Below are 16,894 nucleotides of genomic sequence, written 5' to 3' on the forward strand. Positions count from 1 at the left end.
AGGATAATGTTGACAGGCTGCTGGGATGTAGAGGGGCAGATGGGCTTGACAACAGGCCAGATTCTTTCAGTTGTGCTAATTCAACCATCCCAGATCCAGTCCCAAAAATGCATTCAAAAGCGATGCGGGCAGCTGGTGCAGATGGGCTTGGGATTAATTTCAGGACCTCTCAAAGTAGAGCACAGCCATCACCCCAGTGTTTTCTTGAGGTAACACTATGTGGTATATTTACTTAAGCAGTTGCAGTACCACCAATGCATTAGAAATACATTAGAAATACATATAAGCAGAAGCCTTTTTATATGGAAGCTAAAATATTTTAAAACACTCAAACACAAGTGGTATAAAATCAAACACATAGTAGCATGCATTCATGACTATCTAGTTTACAGCAGCAGGTGTTACTTGCCTCTTCAGTAGTTCTATTCTTCATTTGCCAAACACTGATTTGTCAAAATACAAATCATACAGAAACTAACAAAGCAACATTGTCAGAGATAAGCCCCAAACACAATTACTTTTCTTCCATAATTTCTTATACTTGTTTTCACATCATACAGTCCTGTTGCGTACTCAGAATTTTATGGAAAAAAAAGAGAGCAGAAAAAGAGAATACTTAAACACTCTGAAGAATATTTCTCAAACTGCAGCAAGTACTTTGACAATACCTTTTAAACAAATAAATTACTTTTTCCTTACCTCTCTAAGATGCATGTTTTCCTTTTCCTTCTGATCTAAAATCACTTCTAAATGATTAACCTGAGATTCAGCCTCCGCCATCCTTCGAGTTCTCTCATTGTCATCTTCCATTCCTTTAGATGGCAAACCTTTACTTTGCAACATTTCCAGAAGCTTCTTTATTGATTCATCTCGTGCATTTAGTGTTTGCTTTTGTGTTTCAATCCTAAGCTCCATTTCTTCTAGTGTTTTTCTCAACAGGAATAGCTCTTTAGCTTGTCTATCATGTTCTGCTTGAAGTCTTCGAAAATTCTCCTCTGTGAGCTCAATGGTAAAATGCTCAGCTCCTCGGTTTCCACTTTCCTGCTGGAGAAGATGGTTAAGGTCTCTCTGGGTTCTAAGCTCATCTTGAAGTGCCTGGATTGTCATTTGCAGATGCTGCAATAAAGAAAAGAAAGCGGAAAAAAAATCAGTTTAGGATCTGAATGTAGAATTAGTCTTTGACTGAACTTGTATGCTGTTACAAAAATTCATTAGAATCAGTGACAAAAGTATATAAAATGACCTTATAGAATAACAAATGCATGTGACTATCTGTAATGATATCTTTCAAGTGCTTCTAGAGAAAACAAGACAACACACACACACAAAATAATGGCGGCTACAGATAAAATAAACAGCAAACAAAGGCAAACCAACAAACCCAAACACTAGGCTGTTACACATCCATATGTCAATATGTACCTACAAAGCTGAAAGACTCAGTATTCTGTATTTTCTAAACTACTTCATAGACTAAAGGTAATTCAGCCCGTCATAGTGCTCAGTACTGTTATTTATAAAGTCAATCAAAGCACTCGCTATAATTAAAGGGGCTTTGGGGAGGAGCTCAGTTGGGGCTGGTTGGTTTTAGTTTTTTCTTTTGGCAACTAAAGCTACGAACATGTTTAGTAAACAGGAGTACTGTATCGCCAACAAGCAAACAAAAAAATACATTAAGCAATACTGATTTTTGAAAAATAAAGTGACTGCAAACAGTCGACAAACCTTTGTTCTCCTGGCATCCAAAAACTGAACAGCATGGTAAACGAAAAATGAAGCAAAATCAACATAAATAAAGGTCAGAAGCAAGCAAAGGAGATTCAACAGAAAGAACTGAATTCAACAAAACGTACCTTCAACAGAAAAAAAAAAAAAATAATTACTGAGTTATACAGAAAGGCACCAACAACTTCACAATACTCAAACAGATAAACCTGAACTATACACAGATTTTACTCAATAAATGCGACAAAGAAAAACATCAGAAATAATCAATCTCACAGTGAATAACAACATTTCTGTTTTATCTTACTGTTCCTTACACTTGACAGTTTTCCAAAACACAGTCTCTTGTCCTAAGGTGTTTGTACTACATCTAAGTGCAGGGTCTTACTCTATTCAGAGGCAATTCTTGCACTCTTTATTCAACATGAATCAAAATCCAAAGGATTTTATCCATGTTAAGGTTGGAACATAGATAATTATCCTAAATTACTGTGGTTTATGATGTTCATTTCCAAGTGTATTCTTATCTGACAATTTCTCTTATTTTCCTCTCTATTCACTGCCTACACAGCATACTAAATTTATAGAAATATGAATTCCTGGATAGTCACACAGTCTGTACCAGAAGACACATAACTGCAGGAATTAGGGGACTTAAATGCATGGCACCAGACTTTTTGATTTAATGGATATTCTGCAACTCTATGTCTAAAAGTAAAAGGAAAAAAAGAAAAAAAAAAGGAAAAAAAAAAGGGGGGGGGGGAAAAAACCCCACAACACACCTAAACAACAAAACATCAGTTCACTTGATACTACTTTCATGTTTAGCACAATTACATCTAAAGTTGTCTGTCTGTAACAGTAATTTAAACTAAATGAAAAATGCAAAACCTTAACAAAATAACCCTCTGAAATCATGTCTTTTATCAGTTATTTGAAATGGAAAAAATATTGTTAGTGACGGAATTCTGTATAGTTACACTTTGAATCTGTTCTGACATTAAGCAGCACTGTTTTAATAAATGTCCAGATCTTAATTCTCTTATTATTTGCATCTTATTAAGCACACAGTCAGTTAAGACTATACAAATGTTGGCTACTCTTTTACAGCCCTGCTTTTATTTAATAGTAAATGTTTTCTTAATCTCAAAATCTTTTTAATTATTCATATTATCTTAAAACTATATTAATATTATATAAAATTGTTCATTCATTCATTAGCTTTAAAGCTCACAGTAAACTTAAAACTACTCTAGATGTAGCAATTTTGCAGCTTTAAATCTACTAATATACTAAGTGTTCATGACCCCAAGGGTGACAGTTTTAGCACAGAAATTCAGTGCATAAATCCAAATCAAATTTTCAAATAGTAGAGAAATTATATTTAATGATTATCATGAACAAATGAATACACAAAGACGTCAGAAGGCAACAGCAAAGCGGGATAGATGCTGCAAAGTAAACAGAATCAAACTCATTTTCTTTTTAAATGCTTTTTCATTATATTAAGCCATAGGGACACAATTTTTGTAGATTATCTTAACCAGCCCACACAGTAGTTTTGCAGCGATTCCAAAGTAAGTGACATCTTGCATTAGAGAATACAGACTCACTGTATTCTCTAATCCTTTGTAGTCTTTTAACACCAGAATTGGAGAATAGATGCTTGAAATTACCAAATTAAAAATAGTTCAGATTTTACTAAATAAATTGCAAGTTTCATTTATACAAGAAAATACTAATTTTCTTCACTAGCATTAGAGCAAAATCATGGATGAAATCTTGGTTTAAGTGTACTAAAAAGAAAACCAGAAACCACCTTCACATTACATTGCATTTTTCAATATATGACTATTGAGATGGAAATGGCGAGGGAGCAGGTAAAAGTAACATTTCTCAGGAAAAAAAAAAAATTACAGACATCTCAAAGAATACACTGGAACGTCTCCATTCTCTAAGAACATTTCGCTTCGCTGATTTTGTTGCAAGGTGGTTTAAAATTACACTTGATAGTTTGTTACAGTGGCACGGCTGATAAGGGTTGGGTTTTGGTTTTTTAAATATTTTAAAAGTCATAACACAAGTTTCTATCTTGAAGCTCAAGGAACAGATTTTTTTCTGTTCATGTTTGTTGTTGTTACTGGTTGGGGGCAGGGGGTAGTGAGGTGGGACCTAAATCCCAGCTTCTGACAGAAATAAGTTCTGCTCGAGACTCACAGCTGCCATTTACAAAAATACTTCTCCCCCCCAAGGCTTCGAAAAAAACCATAAGTGTTGCAAATGTGTCAAAAAATTAAAAGACCACAAGCAAATAAAAAGTAAAACATATATTAAATTTTTCATCCACTCTTGTAATTCAAGGGAACAGCTTCATTTTTTACAATTTAGGACTTGGAAACATAAAACTGACCTATCTGATGAATCTTTACTTGCTTTTCTGGTGGATGAAAAACTGGACATGACCTGACAATGTGCGCTCACAGCCCAGAAAGCAAACCATACCCTGTAGTACTGTGTCTAGCAACCTACGTATGTGGTTCTTAAGTTCTACTCATAATCATGTTTGTCACTAAGCACAACAGTAGTTGTGGCTGCTTCTCAGTAACTATGTTAAAACTAACAGCCTCAACTGTGGCAGACTACTGATGCTTTGATACAAGAGAATCCATTTTTGTACACCTCCAAGACTTAGAACACACTTAGAACATGACGGACCAGATTTAGACTTGTTCTGGCACAGATTTTTGTATTTGCAGCTAGCTGAGAAAAGGCAAGAACAAATGTTGTGAGGGTGGAAAGAAATTGTATAATTAATTTCAGTGGGGGAGAAATGTAGGAGTGCTGTGAATATCCGTCACGTTGCTGTCATTACACAGACACAGAACTCCACGGGATTTAAAAAAAAAAAAAGTGCAATATACATCATATTTTTCATAATTTCTATTAAAAACAGACCAGTTGACCTGAAATATTTCCATGCCAGTTTCTTGGTAATAGATAAATAGTTCTCCCAGAACTTTTTCATTCCTTCACTATAGCCTGACTCCAAGAGGCAATCCATGGAACTGCACAGGAGATGCCATTAAGCTTTCTCTGAATTAAACATATTACAGTCTTGACTGGGAAAGCCAACCTGAAGGATTTGGTGGCAGAAAGTGGTCCTATGCTATCATCAAGTGAAGGATTTTGAAATATACTTCCATCCATATGCAATTTGCTAGTAGTTCTATAATGCAGCGATAATCTAACAAGCTAATTCCTCAGGCAGGAATCACTCAAATTTGGGCACCAGAGCTGCTGAAGGATTCCAAATATGTTCTTTGATGCTTCTGCTCTAAATAATTTCGTACAGTACTATAACTAAAGGGGACTTGAGTGCTTCTTCCCCACCTAATGTCTCAATCCTCCTTCTCACCTGCCACTGTCTTGTTTTCCTTCCTTTTTCCTGTCTTTTTCTCACAGTTCCATTTTTAGCTCCTGTTTCTTTACCACTCCAAACACAAGGACAAAATGTTTTAGCTTTGACTTCTGGAAGTCTCTTGCCTGGCTTAACAAAAAAATGATTGTGATAACAGTCTGTGTCCTCTCAATGCCAGAACTTCCACATGATGTGGTGGTCAAACTATCTAACAAAGTGAAAGCCGACTGACAGCAAAACCCCGCAAGTTTAGAAGGAATAATCAGAGTCCAAGAAAGAGAGCAGGTCTAGACAACAGACATCCACACACTGCCGGGTGGGATGTGAGGTGAGAATGAACTGCCTTACTTTACACCAGGCAGCTGGCAGTTTGGGAATGTAAAGGAGCACATTGGGATGGATTCACGAAAAAAACTTCCAGAAGTGATGGAAATCAAACAAAACTGAAGATACCAATGTACTCTTTTTTTTCCTTTTATTAATGCACATAAAAATCACAAAGGATTTGGATGGGTCTTTATTGTTTGTTACAACCTTTGAAAAGACATGGTCTAACAGAATTTTTCTGAATTTATTCTCCAAACTACAGATGATTGTTTTAAGCAGTCTCTGCAGCTAACTTCTCAATGGTATGGGATATCTTAATAAGCAGCCTTGTATGATCACATCATCTCTATGTTATGAAAGGAATAAAATATATTAAAAAGGCAAGTGTCTTGGGACATAAATATAGACTTTCAGGGATGAATATACAGTTGACACGATCTAGCCTTTGAAAATGGCAAATACACAATGATACAGAAGACTGGAAAAATCCTACTGTGTAACTGTACACTGTAAAAAGTTACAACTATAACTATATACATCTGAACAAGGATAATACCAAATTATACTATCAACTATACTCTCATTTTCTAAAACTAAGCTTCATTATTTATTCTATAATCTGTCACCGCTCCATTTTCTTTCTTCACTATATGAAGCTCTATCACTGAAAGATAACAAGCTACTTAAAGCTTTCTTATGAACTGCATCTAAACCAATTTGTATGTTTGTTAACCTTGGTTATACTACTGAAACAAGGATGAGAATTGTTAAGGACAAACATGCAAATCTTTATTTTCTTCTGCTAGAGAAAACCAAAAATGGAAGTGGAGATATTCCTTCAGTGGCATAAACGAAGAAATGGATTCTCCCATGCATTTGCTCATCTGTCGAATGTAATTTAAAATTCTGGCATCCAAACACCACCACTGAGGATCAGTTGACAAGAATTCTGCTTGAATAACACAGGACTGACAGAAAGAGGTGAAACAAGACAGATGCAATTTGTGAGAAATCACAAGAGATTCAGACCACACACACGACGCATTTTTAGCATTAAAAATGCAAAAGATGGAGGTGCAAAAGATGTGAGAATTCTCCATAACATCATTTGCTGGTAGAACCATGTATTTGAAAAGGGAGAATTCTTGTTTCCTGGCCTTTCTGATTTTTCATTTCTTTATGCTTTTAAATTTGGTGCCTGGTCAAATTCTATAAAGCTTGCCCTTAACACCATGCTTTGCAAGTTAAATAAGAAATCTTGTCATGTACATTTAAATCTGCATTTCTCAATACAGAAGTGTGGTGGGTTGACCCTGGATGGAAGCCAGGTACCCACTAAGCCGCTCTATCGCTCCCCTCCTCAGCAGGACCAGGGGGCAGAAAATAAGATGGGAAAAATCTCATGCATCACGACAGAGGCAATTTAATAAAGCAAAAGCCAAGGCTGCACATGGAAGCAAAGGAAAAAAGATTTATCCTCTACTTCCGGATCAGTGGGCAATGTCCAGCCACTTCCCTGAAGTATATCTTCAGTTCATGTAGCAGTTGCTCTGCAAGACAAATGTAATAATACATGCTCCCAGCTCCAAAATCCCAGTGGTCGACCTCAGGTTTTCTCCTGATGTTTTCTGCCAGAGGTTCCAGGTAAGACCATGCTTCCCAGCTCCAGTGTAGAGTACATTTTGCACAGCTGGTCCTGTCTGGATGGGCCCAAGAGCTACCGCACAAGCTATTTCTGTCTGATATGCTCAAAGGCTTATTATTGCTCAAGGCCCCACTCATAATAGTTCTTCTCTCAGGTTAATTGACAGAAAGGGCTTGCAAGTTGACTATAACCTGAAATACGCATTCTCCACAAGGCCTAGGAAAGCTTGTGTTTCCTTCTTGTTAATGAATAGAGACATAGTTGTTATCTTGTTGACCACATCCATAGGCACATGACAGCATCCACCCTGCCATTTTATTCTTAAGAACTGTGCAGGTCTCTTAACCTTGCTTTTTATTTGTTTGTTTGTTTATGGCGAAACCAGCTTTCAGAAAAATCCAAGTTACTCATCCACAATAATGCCAGGTAGGAAGGAGGAAGCTAATTGTCTCATCCTCTCCACAAGATAGCTCCCACAGCACAGCAAGGCCATCAATGTCAGGGCAAAGCACATAGCCATTGTTTGTACTAGCGTGTTCCCAAGCTCAGCAAAATGAAGAGATAAGCATGCAGCCAAACTCCATGACCCGCACAGTAGCTTGCCACTCAGTAACTACTATAGCTATAGCACACAATACAAAACCACCACTGTCTCGTGCCCCACGTTGGGCACCAAAAAGGATTATGATGGGTGCCCACCAAGCTGCTCTATCACTCGTCTAAGCTTGTCTTTAATACTGTGCTTTGCAAGTTAAATAAGGAATCCTGTCAAGATCTACATTTAAATCTGCATTTCTTAATACAGATATTATACTTAATCTGAACTACCAGACTTCATTACTACTCAGCTTCTCTGGGTCGTCCTGTACAAATATCTTGGTGAAAAATAACTAAGACTGGAAAGACAGTAGTGCCTAAAAACTTTAAAAGAAAATGTTGAGCAAATTCAAAAAAATTATTTAAGCAAAAATACCTATGTCTTAGAAAATAACTTTTTGCAATATATAAGCTGTACATTAAAGATGTAAAAAGATAATACTACATAATTATTCCACCACAAAAAATGTCACAAGAAAATGCTTAGAGCATGAATGACAATCCAGAAAATTGTTGATCATGTATAATTGAGTATATTAATGGGAAATAACAGATTCAGCTCTATCACAGAATCTCTAGGCTTTTGAAATGCTAACAGCCAAATAACTGAGGCCAGGTGAGCAAACACTCAGAGAATTTCCAAGATTATTGATACTTTGAATATTTCTGGCTATCTTTTTTATAAGCAAAAGCAAAAAGAGAGACCATTGTGAGTAAACAAGGTCACATTTCAAACACTGAAAAACCTGTGGTATTTCATCTTCAGTCCCTCCCTTTATCTGTTTGATGTCTTGCTATAAAGTTTAGGGGCTTCTGGCAGAAAGTTCACTATTACCTTGAAAAAAAGAATAAAATAAAAAGAATTCTTTTCCTAGATAAAAATAATGCAGTCTGGGCTCCCTTTCCCTGTTTTGCAGTCTACCGCCAAAGAGACATCCTACTTTCATTTAAAAAAAAAAAAAATCTGAGGACAGGAATTTCTGTGGACATTGTACAGGTTCTGCTGAAGCTATCAAAGAAAACTGCACATATAGGAAAACTATATCGGTGTCCAAATAGTGTTTCCAATAATAAAGTCATAAAAGACAGAGATGGTTGCCATCATCAGTAAGTAGTAATGGAGAAAACACTGTGATGTTAATTATATCAGAAATATTTAAAAAAATATTTCCATAATATACAGCATGTATTTTTCTTCTCAGGTGACCTTAATATGTCACACACTGTAAAAGTTAACATTTTGCCTATCATTTCTAAGAAACAACAGGGGGAAACGTAACAGCCTGATACAGCTTGTCAATTCCTCAGAAAGAAATTTTACATGATATTGAAAGACACAGAATAGGAAAGAGAAGACTAGACAAAACCTCAGCACCACACTGAAAACATAGATGTTTAACTTACATGTCCAAGAGCTGCTGGAAGTTTCTATACAGGAAAACACTGACATAAGACAAACACACAGCATCACTGAAAGCTGTGAGAATGGGGCATCTTTTTGTATGACTTTCTTACTCTTGACACCTTTTGATTTTGAAACTTTCTAACTATAACATTTTAATACAGCCACTAGAAAAATCGTAAGTTATTCACATGGCAATTTCAAGCACAGCTTTTAGTAAGACAGAAATAAAGTGATAAATCAAGTTCCAATTTCAACCTCCGCCTGCTATATTTTAAGCAGGCAAAAATACATAAAAGAGCACTCTTCAGCTTCCAACTTTTTTTCTCTACTAGGAATAGTACTGCGAGTTGATTAACCATAATACATAATCATTTCCCATTGAAACAATTTGAAAAGGAGCTTTAGAACTGTGTGTTCTGCTACAGTTAAGGGGAAAAAAAAGAAAAAAAAAATCAATACAGAGATTTCAGTAGCTCCAATCAAAACAGTGTTCAGATGGATCCAACAGAGAAAAATGATGCATCACAAAGCAAGACAATCATCTGGAAAGCCATTTCATCCTGAGTTACTGAAGAAACGCAGATAAGAAGGAAAGAAAAATCATTAAGGAGACAACATTTTGGGTTCAAAAGTTCTATGCAGTTTGCAAAAGTATGCTTTCATAAGTGGGGAGACATTGGGTTCACAATAAGCTTTTTTAAATTTATTCTTGTCAGATTTAATAGGAGTATGTTCTCGTTTACGACCTAACAGAATCCAGTACATTCAGTAACAAAAAAATCTGCTATTACTATCTTTTCCCACAAGATGGCACTAAATCCATACCCTGAAGAAAACCATTACCAAGCACTAGAATATAAAATTACGACCACATACCTAAAATAAACAAACTAACTTTATATAATAATTGTAACTAATTGTCAAAATAGCTTTATATAAAGTTGCAAGCATAGAAAAATAAAAATCACAGCCTAAGCTAGGTCTTTCCTGAAAAGAGAAACTGAAATTTCAACCCTGAGTCTGAAACTGGATTGCCTTGCAAAGGATAATAAGCAGAAAGCAAACACAAGACAACTGAACTTAAAATCCAGTAGTAAAGCACCCTCTAAATTTGGAGCACGCCAAGTATCCTCTCCAGAATCACTTAAATGAAGACCAGGGCATCCCTAAACTACAGTACTGTCCAAATTTTAATCAAAGCATTACTAATCTGGAACTTTGTATAATTATTAACTTTAAACCCTTAACTCACAGGCTGACTTACCATCACGAATCAAGAATAGCTGCTATTTTTTTCCCAAAACTATGTAGAAGGCTGGGGGGTGGAGTGGTGGTGTGTGTTACTTTATATATCAGGTTTTTTTTCTCCTGATCAGAGTTTTTCAAAACTTACTAATCCCTGACTCACATTTAGCACTTAATAACAAATCAAGTTAACCTTGGCTCTTTGTTCCAATTTCTGATACAGAATCACAATATTTCTAAGCTAGAAGTTATTTCATTCTCCTGGTTACACTAACACTGGTCAGTCAATGCTAAACACAATCATGCTGTTTGCACTGCAAATACTAACAGTCAGATGCAACATTTTGTACTTGCATGTTTAAATATGGAACAGTCTTCATTCCTAAGAAGCAATTACTAATATAGTACAGCTACATATATCAAAGAATGGTTCAATCTGTATGTCTTCCTAATCACTATTCAACACTCAGCACTGCACAAAATAACTGATTTTTTTTTTAATTAAACAGTTAAGTATTTAGGATTTTAAGACTTAAAGTACTACTGACATTCTTTAAACATTACTATAAAATCTGTATTTTTGTAGAAAAAAAAATATATCAAACTAACGGTATGATTTTGGAACTAATCCACAAACATCAAGAAATTTCTCAGCTAATACTATAGATCCATTATTAAACCACTACAGGGAAACAACTGAATGCAGTAAATATTCCATTTTAAACTACTTGAAGGTTCTTTACAGCTGTGATTTTCCCCCTCTCCCCCCCTTTTCCCTGTATGTTGGTGGATGCTTTTTTCCCCAAGTACATAGCATAATCTTAATTACTACAGTGCTGAAACAGTAGAGTATCCATATGCTAGTCTACTATTTAGTAGTGGTTCAAACTCATGAAGTGCCCAGAAGCCTCCAGGGAGCCTTATGTTGCCAACTCCAATTAAATAAACAGGTACTAAGGGTCATTTGGGGCCAACTGCATTCCACAGTGCTGAATTTCAAGTTGTTAGCATTGTCGTGTTTTCTGCCAACAGTCCAGCAGTCTCCTATATCATACTTCTTCCTTATCCCTCAAACCCCTTTTAAATAAGCATGCTGTAAGACTATTCCATTTATGCAGCTATAAAAAAAAAAAAAAAAAAAAAAAAGGAATTATTGAAGCTCTCCGACCACTTTTCAACCGGACACAAAACAATGATTAAGGCAAGAAAACGTAAAGTGATTTCAGATCTGGTCTGTGCTCCAAGCCTTATATTCACAAAAAGCAATGCACAGCTCCACAAGCACACCACTGCTACTGATTTAATTTCAACCACCCTATGCTGCAGATAAGAACACCAAAACATCTGTGGGGTGAGTAACACATTTTTAAAACACCTTGGAGTGTAAAAGGCTTATTTAGTTGTAACTGCTAGGGTTTCTTCCCCTAATCACATGCTTACACATCTGTTAGCTATATAATGCAAACTCATTGCAGTTTAAGTACAGATTTGTGATCAGAATGAAGATCCCCTTCAACACATCCTCCCTTAATCCCCAGTTTTTGCACTCTATGACCAGAGAGGATTTGTTCTATGCTGTTTAAAAGGAAGGGAGAGCATCAAATCAATACTCATATTGTCATCCAAAACACTCCATGCATCCTGCTCAGAAAATGTCAACTTCTGTCAATAATTTAATAAAATGTATGGACTCTTCCAACTTTTTAAGAAATTATGTAGCCTTATATCTAATACTTAATTCATGCTCAGATGCATCTTTATAACAGGATCATTTTATCTTACTCCTGAGCAGCACACAAGAGATTGAGCATATTAATCATTTGAACTGGCTTAACAGCTTTGCAGTTTTGCTCGATTCCTCCTTCCTCCTCTATAGCCCACATTTTCTCTAGACTTTCCCATACATTTGCGACAAGTTCTCACTCTTCTAATCTAGTTTACTTTGCCCAACACATTTTCCAGTTGCAGTTTCCTTTAACCCTAACACTTCCCAGATAATGTATTTTCAGTAAAACTCACACAGTAGTAAAACCTTGAATATCTGTGTTATCATGGGTAGGGGGCTTTTACTTCCCAAGTGTACACACAGACATGATGACTACCAAAAAAAAAAAAAAAAAAAAAAAAAAAAAAAAAAAACCACAAACCAAAAAAAACAAAAAAAAACAAGGGAAAAAAAAAAAACCCACCAAAAAACAAAAAAGCAAGAGCAGAATAAACTATTTTCCAACCTGACAGAATGACTTAAAAACCCTTTATAGCCACATCTGAAGCAATTTAAGTGTACAATAAGTGACAGCTATGGCAGGCAAAATATACTGCATAATGTATCTGCAGTGCGCCTAAAAGGTCTTCCATGGACAAAGCAACATGTTCTTCAGTATTTAAAGAAGTATCACTAAATCCACTTCACAAAAGTCCAAAGGGATGGGATGCATTGTCACTGCTTTGCAGCAAACCACTGTACACATGTAACAATAGCCCTGTCTGGGGAATCAAAATGACGCCTTTTTCCAAGTATAACTTCTAGAGAAATAGAAACTCCACTGAGATGATTAGGTTGAAATCAAAACATCAAGTAACAATTACAAACATCAGAGAAACTTAATCTTCTTTTCTGTGCTACACACGCTTTTAACTTCACTTCTCAAATAAAAATAACTATATAAAAGTGAACTGAACTTTATGACTGAATGCAGCTAATCTACCAGCTTTCATTAGAAAAACATCTGATTTAAACAGAAAGCTTCGTGATCCTCTATTATGCTTGTTTTGTGGTGTTGCAAAGATTTGCAGGCTTTAACGGTTCTGCTATACGTGTGTTCACAGACTGCACTGGCAATCATTATTTAGTGAGACAGGTGTGCCCATACAAAATGTTTCTCAAGGAAAACAAATATTTTTCTTCTTTTGAAGAGTTAGTGTTTCTTTCACAACACTGATTAAAATTTCTCTCCTGTCTTTCATAAAAGACTTAAACTAGCAAACTCATAGTTCATGCATTGCTGCAGTTAGTCTCTCAGAAGCCAAACTACCCAGGTTCAGTACTGCACTTCATTCATGTTTTTATATCATTTAATTACTGTAAGATAAATTACTGTGATGTCAGACATCATTCAGACCCCATACTAGAATTCTAGAAAAGAATTCGAGGTAAAAACATACTTCTTTAAACACAAATTCCTCACACAATAATCTGGTACACTGAAGACACTATTGAAAAACATAACTAAAAATAATCAAAGGTAAATTGATTTCTATATAAAGGTTATGGGATATACATTTCTATCTGAAGTATAAGGGAGATAAAGCTTCATTCCATCCCTGCTCTGGCTGCTGTTTATTGATCCTTAAGTGCAAAGCAGTTGGAAATCAGCTGAAATCGCAAATGATCCCCTCCCTACCTTCCATTCCATAGCCTATATGGCAAAATAAAAAATAAATAAAAGAGCCTTGACATGGAAGGAAGATTATGACAAGCAATCTGATGCCTTAGTCTTTTTCATGAACTCCAAACTGGTCCTCTTAGCCCAGTTATCACCCAGCAGTCCTTACTGTTCTTGTAATAAATCCAAAAAAACTGATTGTAAACCCTCCATTTGAAATTCCTTCTCCAACAAGAAGAGAATCACCACTCTACAAGGTGATATTTTGACACTAAATTCATAGTAACTGAAATAGTATATTCCCCTACTCTTGAACAGTTTTATATGCACTGATTGTAGAGAAAATTAGTATTTCTAACAACGGCACTACTGCTGGAAGTAATAAAATGTTGCATTGTAGTTCTCTAGGGCATTCTAACCACACTAAGAATTGGAAGAGGTCCTGCTCTCATACATTCTGATGCTGTACAGATGAGATCACTAGCAGCAGCAAAGCATGAATCACAGAGGAATTGTTCTCCACTACGCCTGATGCTATGGCTCCTGTGATTTCAAATAAGCCTTCTCACACAATCTATAAAGAAGTAAATGCATTTATGTCACCTGCTAGGATGCGTATAGTAAAATCCGAGCCAGACTTCTCTGCATTAAACCATTATGCTACTCAGGGGACCAGAAAGCCCCATCCAAAGGAAGTTCTTCTAGCAGACACAGTCTACTGTGAGAACTTGTACGAGTCACTATAAAAGTCTGCATCTTAAGCCATTTAATGTATTGCAACTAACGCTTCTGAATAAAACTGAAAAATAGAAAAAACATGGTTTAATTCTAAGTCTCTTCACAGTCAGAATTCTATCAGCCCAAGAAGGCAAGCTTGTATATATAGCCCTACATTTAAAATGGGACAACAGAAGAGTCTGTTAACTAAACATTATCATTCCAATCGACCGACATGTTTTGTTAGAGATGCAGAGAAACCAACATGAAACATAACACACTTCTTTATGCTTCAGAATAGACATTCTTAATTGCAGCCTGTAGATCAAGTTGCTGCTGAAACCAGCAAATGGATTGATGATTACAGACTAATTTACTTATTCCTAATTTACAGGGGGAAGATAAAGTTGCTCCTAACAACAGGAAGGCATCCCATGTGCATTTATTAGAAGTTATTTCTACACAAGATAAAATTAATTATGACCTTTTCTTCAGGAATGACCACAGAATGCTTAGGGTTGGAAAGGACCTTAAAGATCATCTAGTTCCAACCCCCTGCCATGGGCAGGGACACCTCCCATTAGACCTGGTTGATGAAGGCCCTGTTCAACTTGGCCTTGAAGTCAAGGGATGTAGCATCTACCACTTCTTTGGACAACCTGTTCCAGCACGTCACCACCCTCACAGTGAAGAATTTCTTCCTTAAATCTAACCTAAATCTCCCCTGCTTCAGTTTGAACCCATTACCCCTTGTCCTATCACTACAGTCCCTGATGAAGAGACCCTCTCCAGCATCCTTTTATGCCCCCTTCAGATACTGGAAGGCTGCTATGAGGTCTCCACAGAGCTTCTCTTCTCCAGGCTGAACAGCTACAGTTTTCTCAGCCTGCCTTCATACAGCAGGTGCTCCAGCCCCTGATCACCCTCGTGACCTCCTCTGGACTTGTTCCAACAGCTCCATGTCCTTCTTATGTTGAGGACACCAGAAACTGCACACCAGTGCTCCAAGTGGGGTCTCACAAGAGCAGAGTAGAGGGACAGGATCACCCCCTTCGACCTGCTGGTCACGCTTCTTTCAATGCAACCCAGGACATGGTTGGTTTCTGGGCTGTGAGCGCACACTGAAGCCGGCTCATGTTCAGTTTCTCATCGACCAAAACCCCAAAGTAGTTCTCCACAGGGCTGCTCTGAACACTTCTCTGCCCAACCTGTAGCTGTGCCTGGGATTGCCCTGACCCAAATGCCACTTAGTGATATGGAACTGCCAGCCAATGAGGTAGAAGTACAAAAATCAGAACGGCCAGAGAGTGTGTTCAAAGACAGAGATGAGAAAAGTACTAGGCATTAAAAAGTATGATCACAGAGTTCAGGAAAGAGAGATTAGGAGTCCTAGAAGTGAGAATAAAATGGAACTTCAAAGGCATTACACTACTTTTTATCTCTAACAGGAACACCTGCCAGAATGATGGCAGAGAAAACTGCATTGCAGGCTTTATTTTTTTCATACAATCAATTCCTGTATCTGATACAGAGATGTTAAATGATCACAGAAGAGAACAGAGGTGGTCAATGGAACTGGCCTTTTGTTAAGTTTTAAACCATTATCTCAGACAAACCATGAAATAATTCTACAATGCTTTCCCTTCTCTTCCTGCTTCAATTCCTGTTAGCATTTATTTACCTTATTTAAAACAAAAAAAAACCCTTAGATGACAAGATTACAGTTTTAAACCTGGAATTTTACCCACAAATATGACATCCTGACCTCACTGATGTCTGCAGCAGTAAACCAGAGCTGCAGCTCAAAGGCCTATTTCAGACCTTTCTTTTTCTTCTAACTTTACTCATAATTCAATGGAATAATGAACCAGTTGCTATCACTTCTAACAAAAAAAAAAAAAAAAAAAAAAAAAAAAAAAAAAAACCACACCAAACCCAGCACATTCAATCTATTCAAGCCATGTCAAATGAAGTCTCTGGGGTTTTTTTTCCCCTCTTTAAACTGTCTTCTTACTGAAATACATTAAGCAGCTAGCTACCACAATCCATCTGCCTCGGACTCTCTCTTTAATGTTCCCAGTTGCATTTGGAACACAAGTTCAGTCCTAGATATTGAATTTTGTCTACTAAGAGAAAAAAGTCCAGGCCACTTGTACTGTGAAACTTTGAGAACTTGAAAAAAGCCTTCATAGAAAAGCGTAACTTAAAATAGCACTCTGCCATCTCTGCCAAAAACCTTAGTAAAACACATTATACTTTTTAGAAAGGGTTTTTGTTGTTGTTTTTCCTTTGATAAACCTATAGAAATCCTAAGTGCTATCCACATTCAATACAAATCAAATACCTGGCTATGATGATGTGAATAACCATTCCATCTTTCTCTGTGCTCCAAATTGTTCATCACAATGAATACTTATTGACAAAGCAAG

At 36.6% G+C, this 16,894-nt stretch overlaps 1 protein-coding gene across 19 annotated transcripts in view; it reads right to left on the reverse strand.

The window, feature by feature from the left end:
* The window catches only part of ERC2 (ELKS/RAB6-interacting/CAST family member 2), a 488,016-nt gene that overhangs the window by 422,645 nt on the left and 48,477 nt on the right, over positions 1–16,894 (reverse strand). For 13 of the 19 annotated variants that reach the window (XR_003993768.1, XR_003993767.1, XR_003993766.1 and 10 more), the window contains 2 exons: positions 1,726–1,749; positions 700–1,116 (listed from right to left, as the gene is read on the reverse strand). Coding sequence is in view for 2 of the 19 variants with exons in the window: in XM_030501570.1 (XP_030357430.1) it covers positions 700–1,116; positions 1,726–1,749 (441 nt within the window). In the remaining 17 variants the exon portion in view is untranslated. The remainder of the gene's footprint in view (positions 1–699; positions 1,117–1,725; positions 1,750–16,894) is intronic. The other 6 variants (XR_003993765.1, XR_003993764.1, XR_003993761.1 and 3 more) reach the window with 1 other exon arrangement.

Source organism: Strigops habroptila, chromosome 11 (assembly GCF_004027225.2).
Source record: "Strigops habroptila isolate Jane chromosome 11, bStrHab1.2.pri, whole genome shotgun sequence".
Taxonomy (NCBI): Eukaryota; Metazoa; Chordata; class Aves; order Psittaciformes; family Psittacidae; genus Strigops; species Strigops habroptila.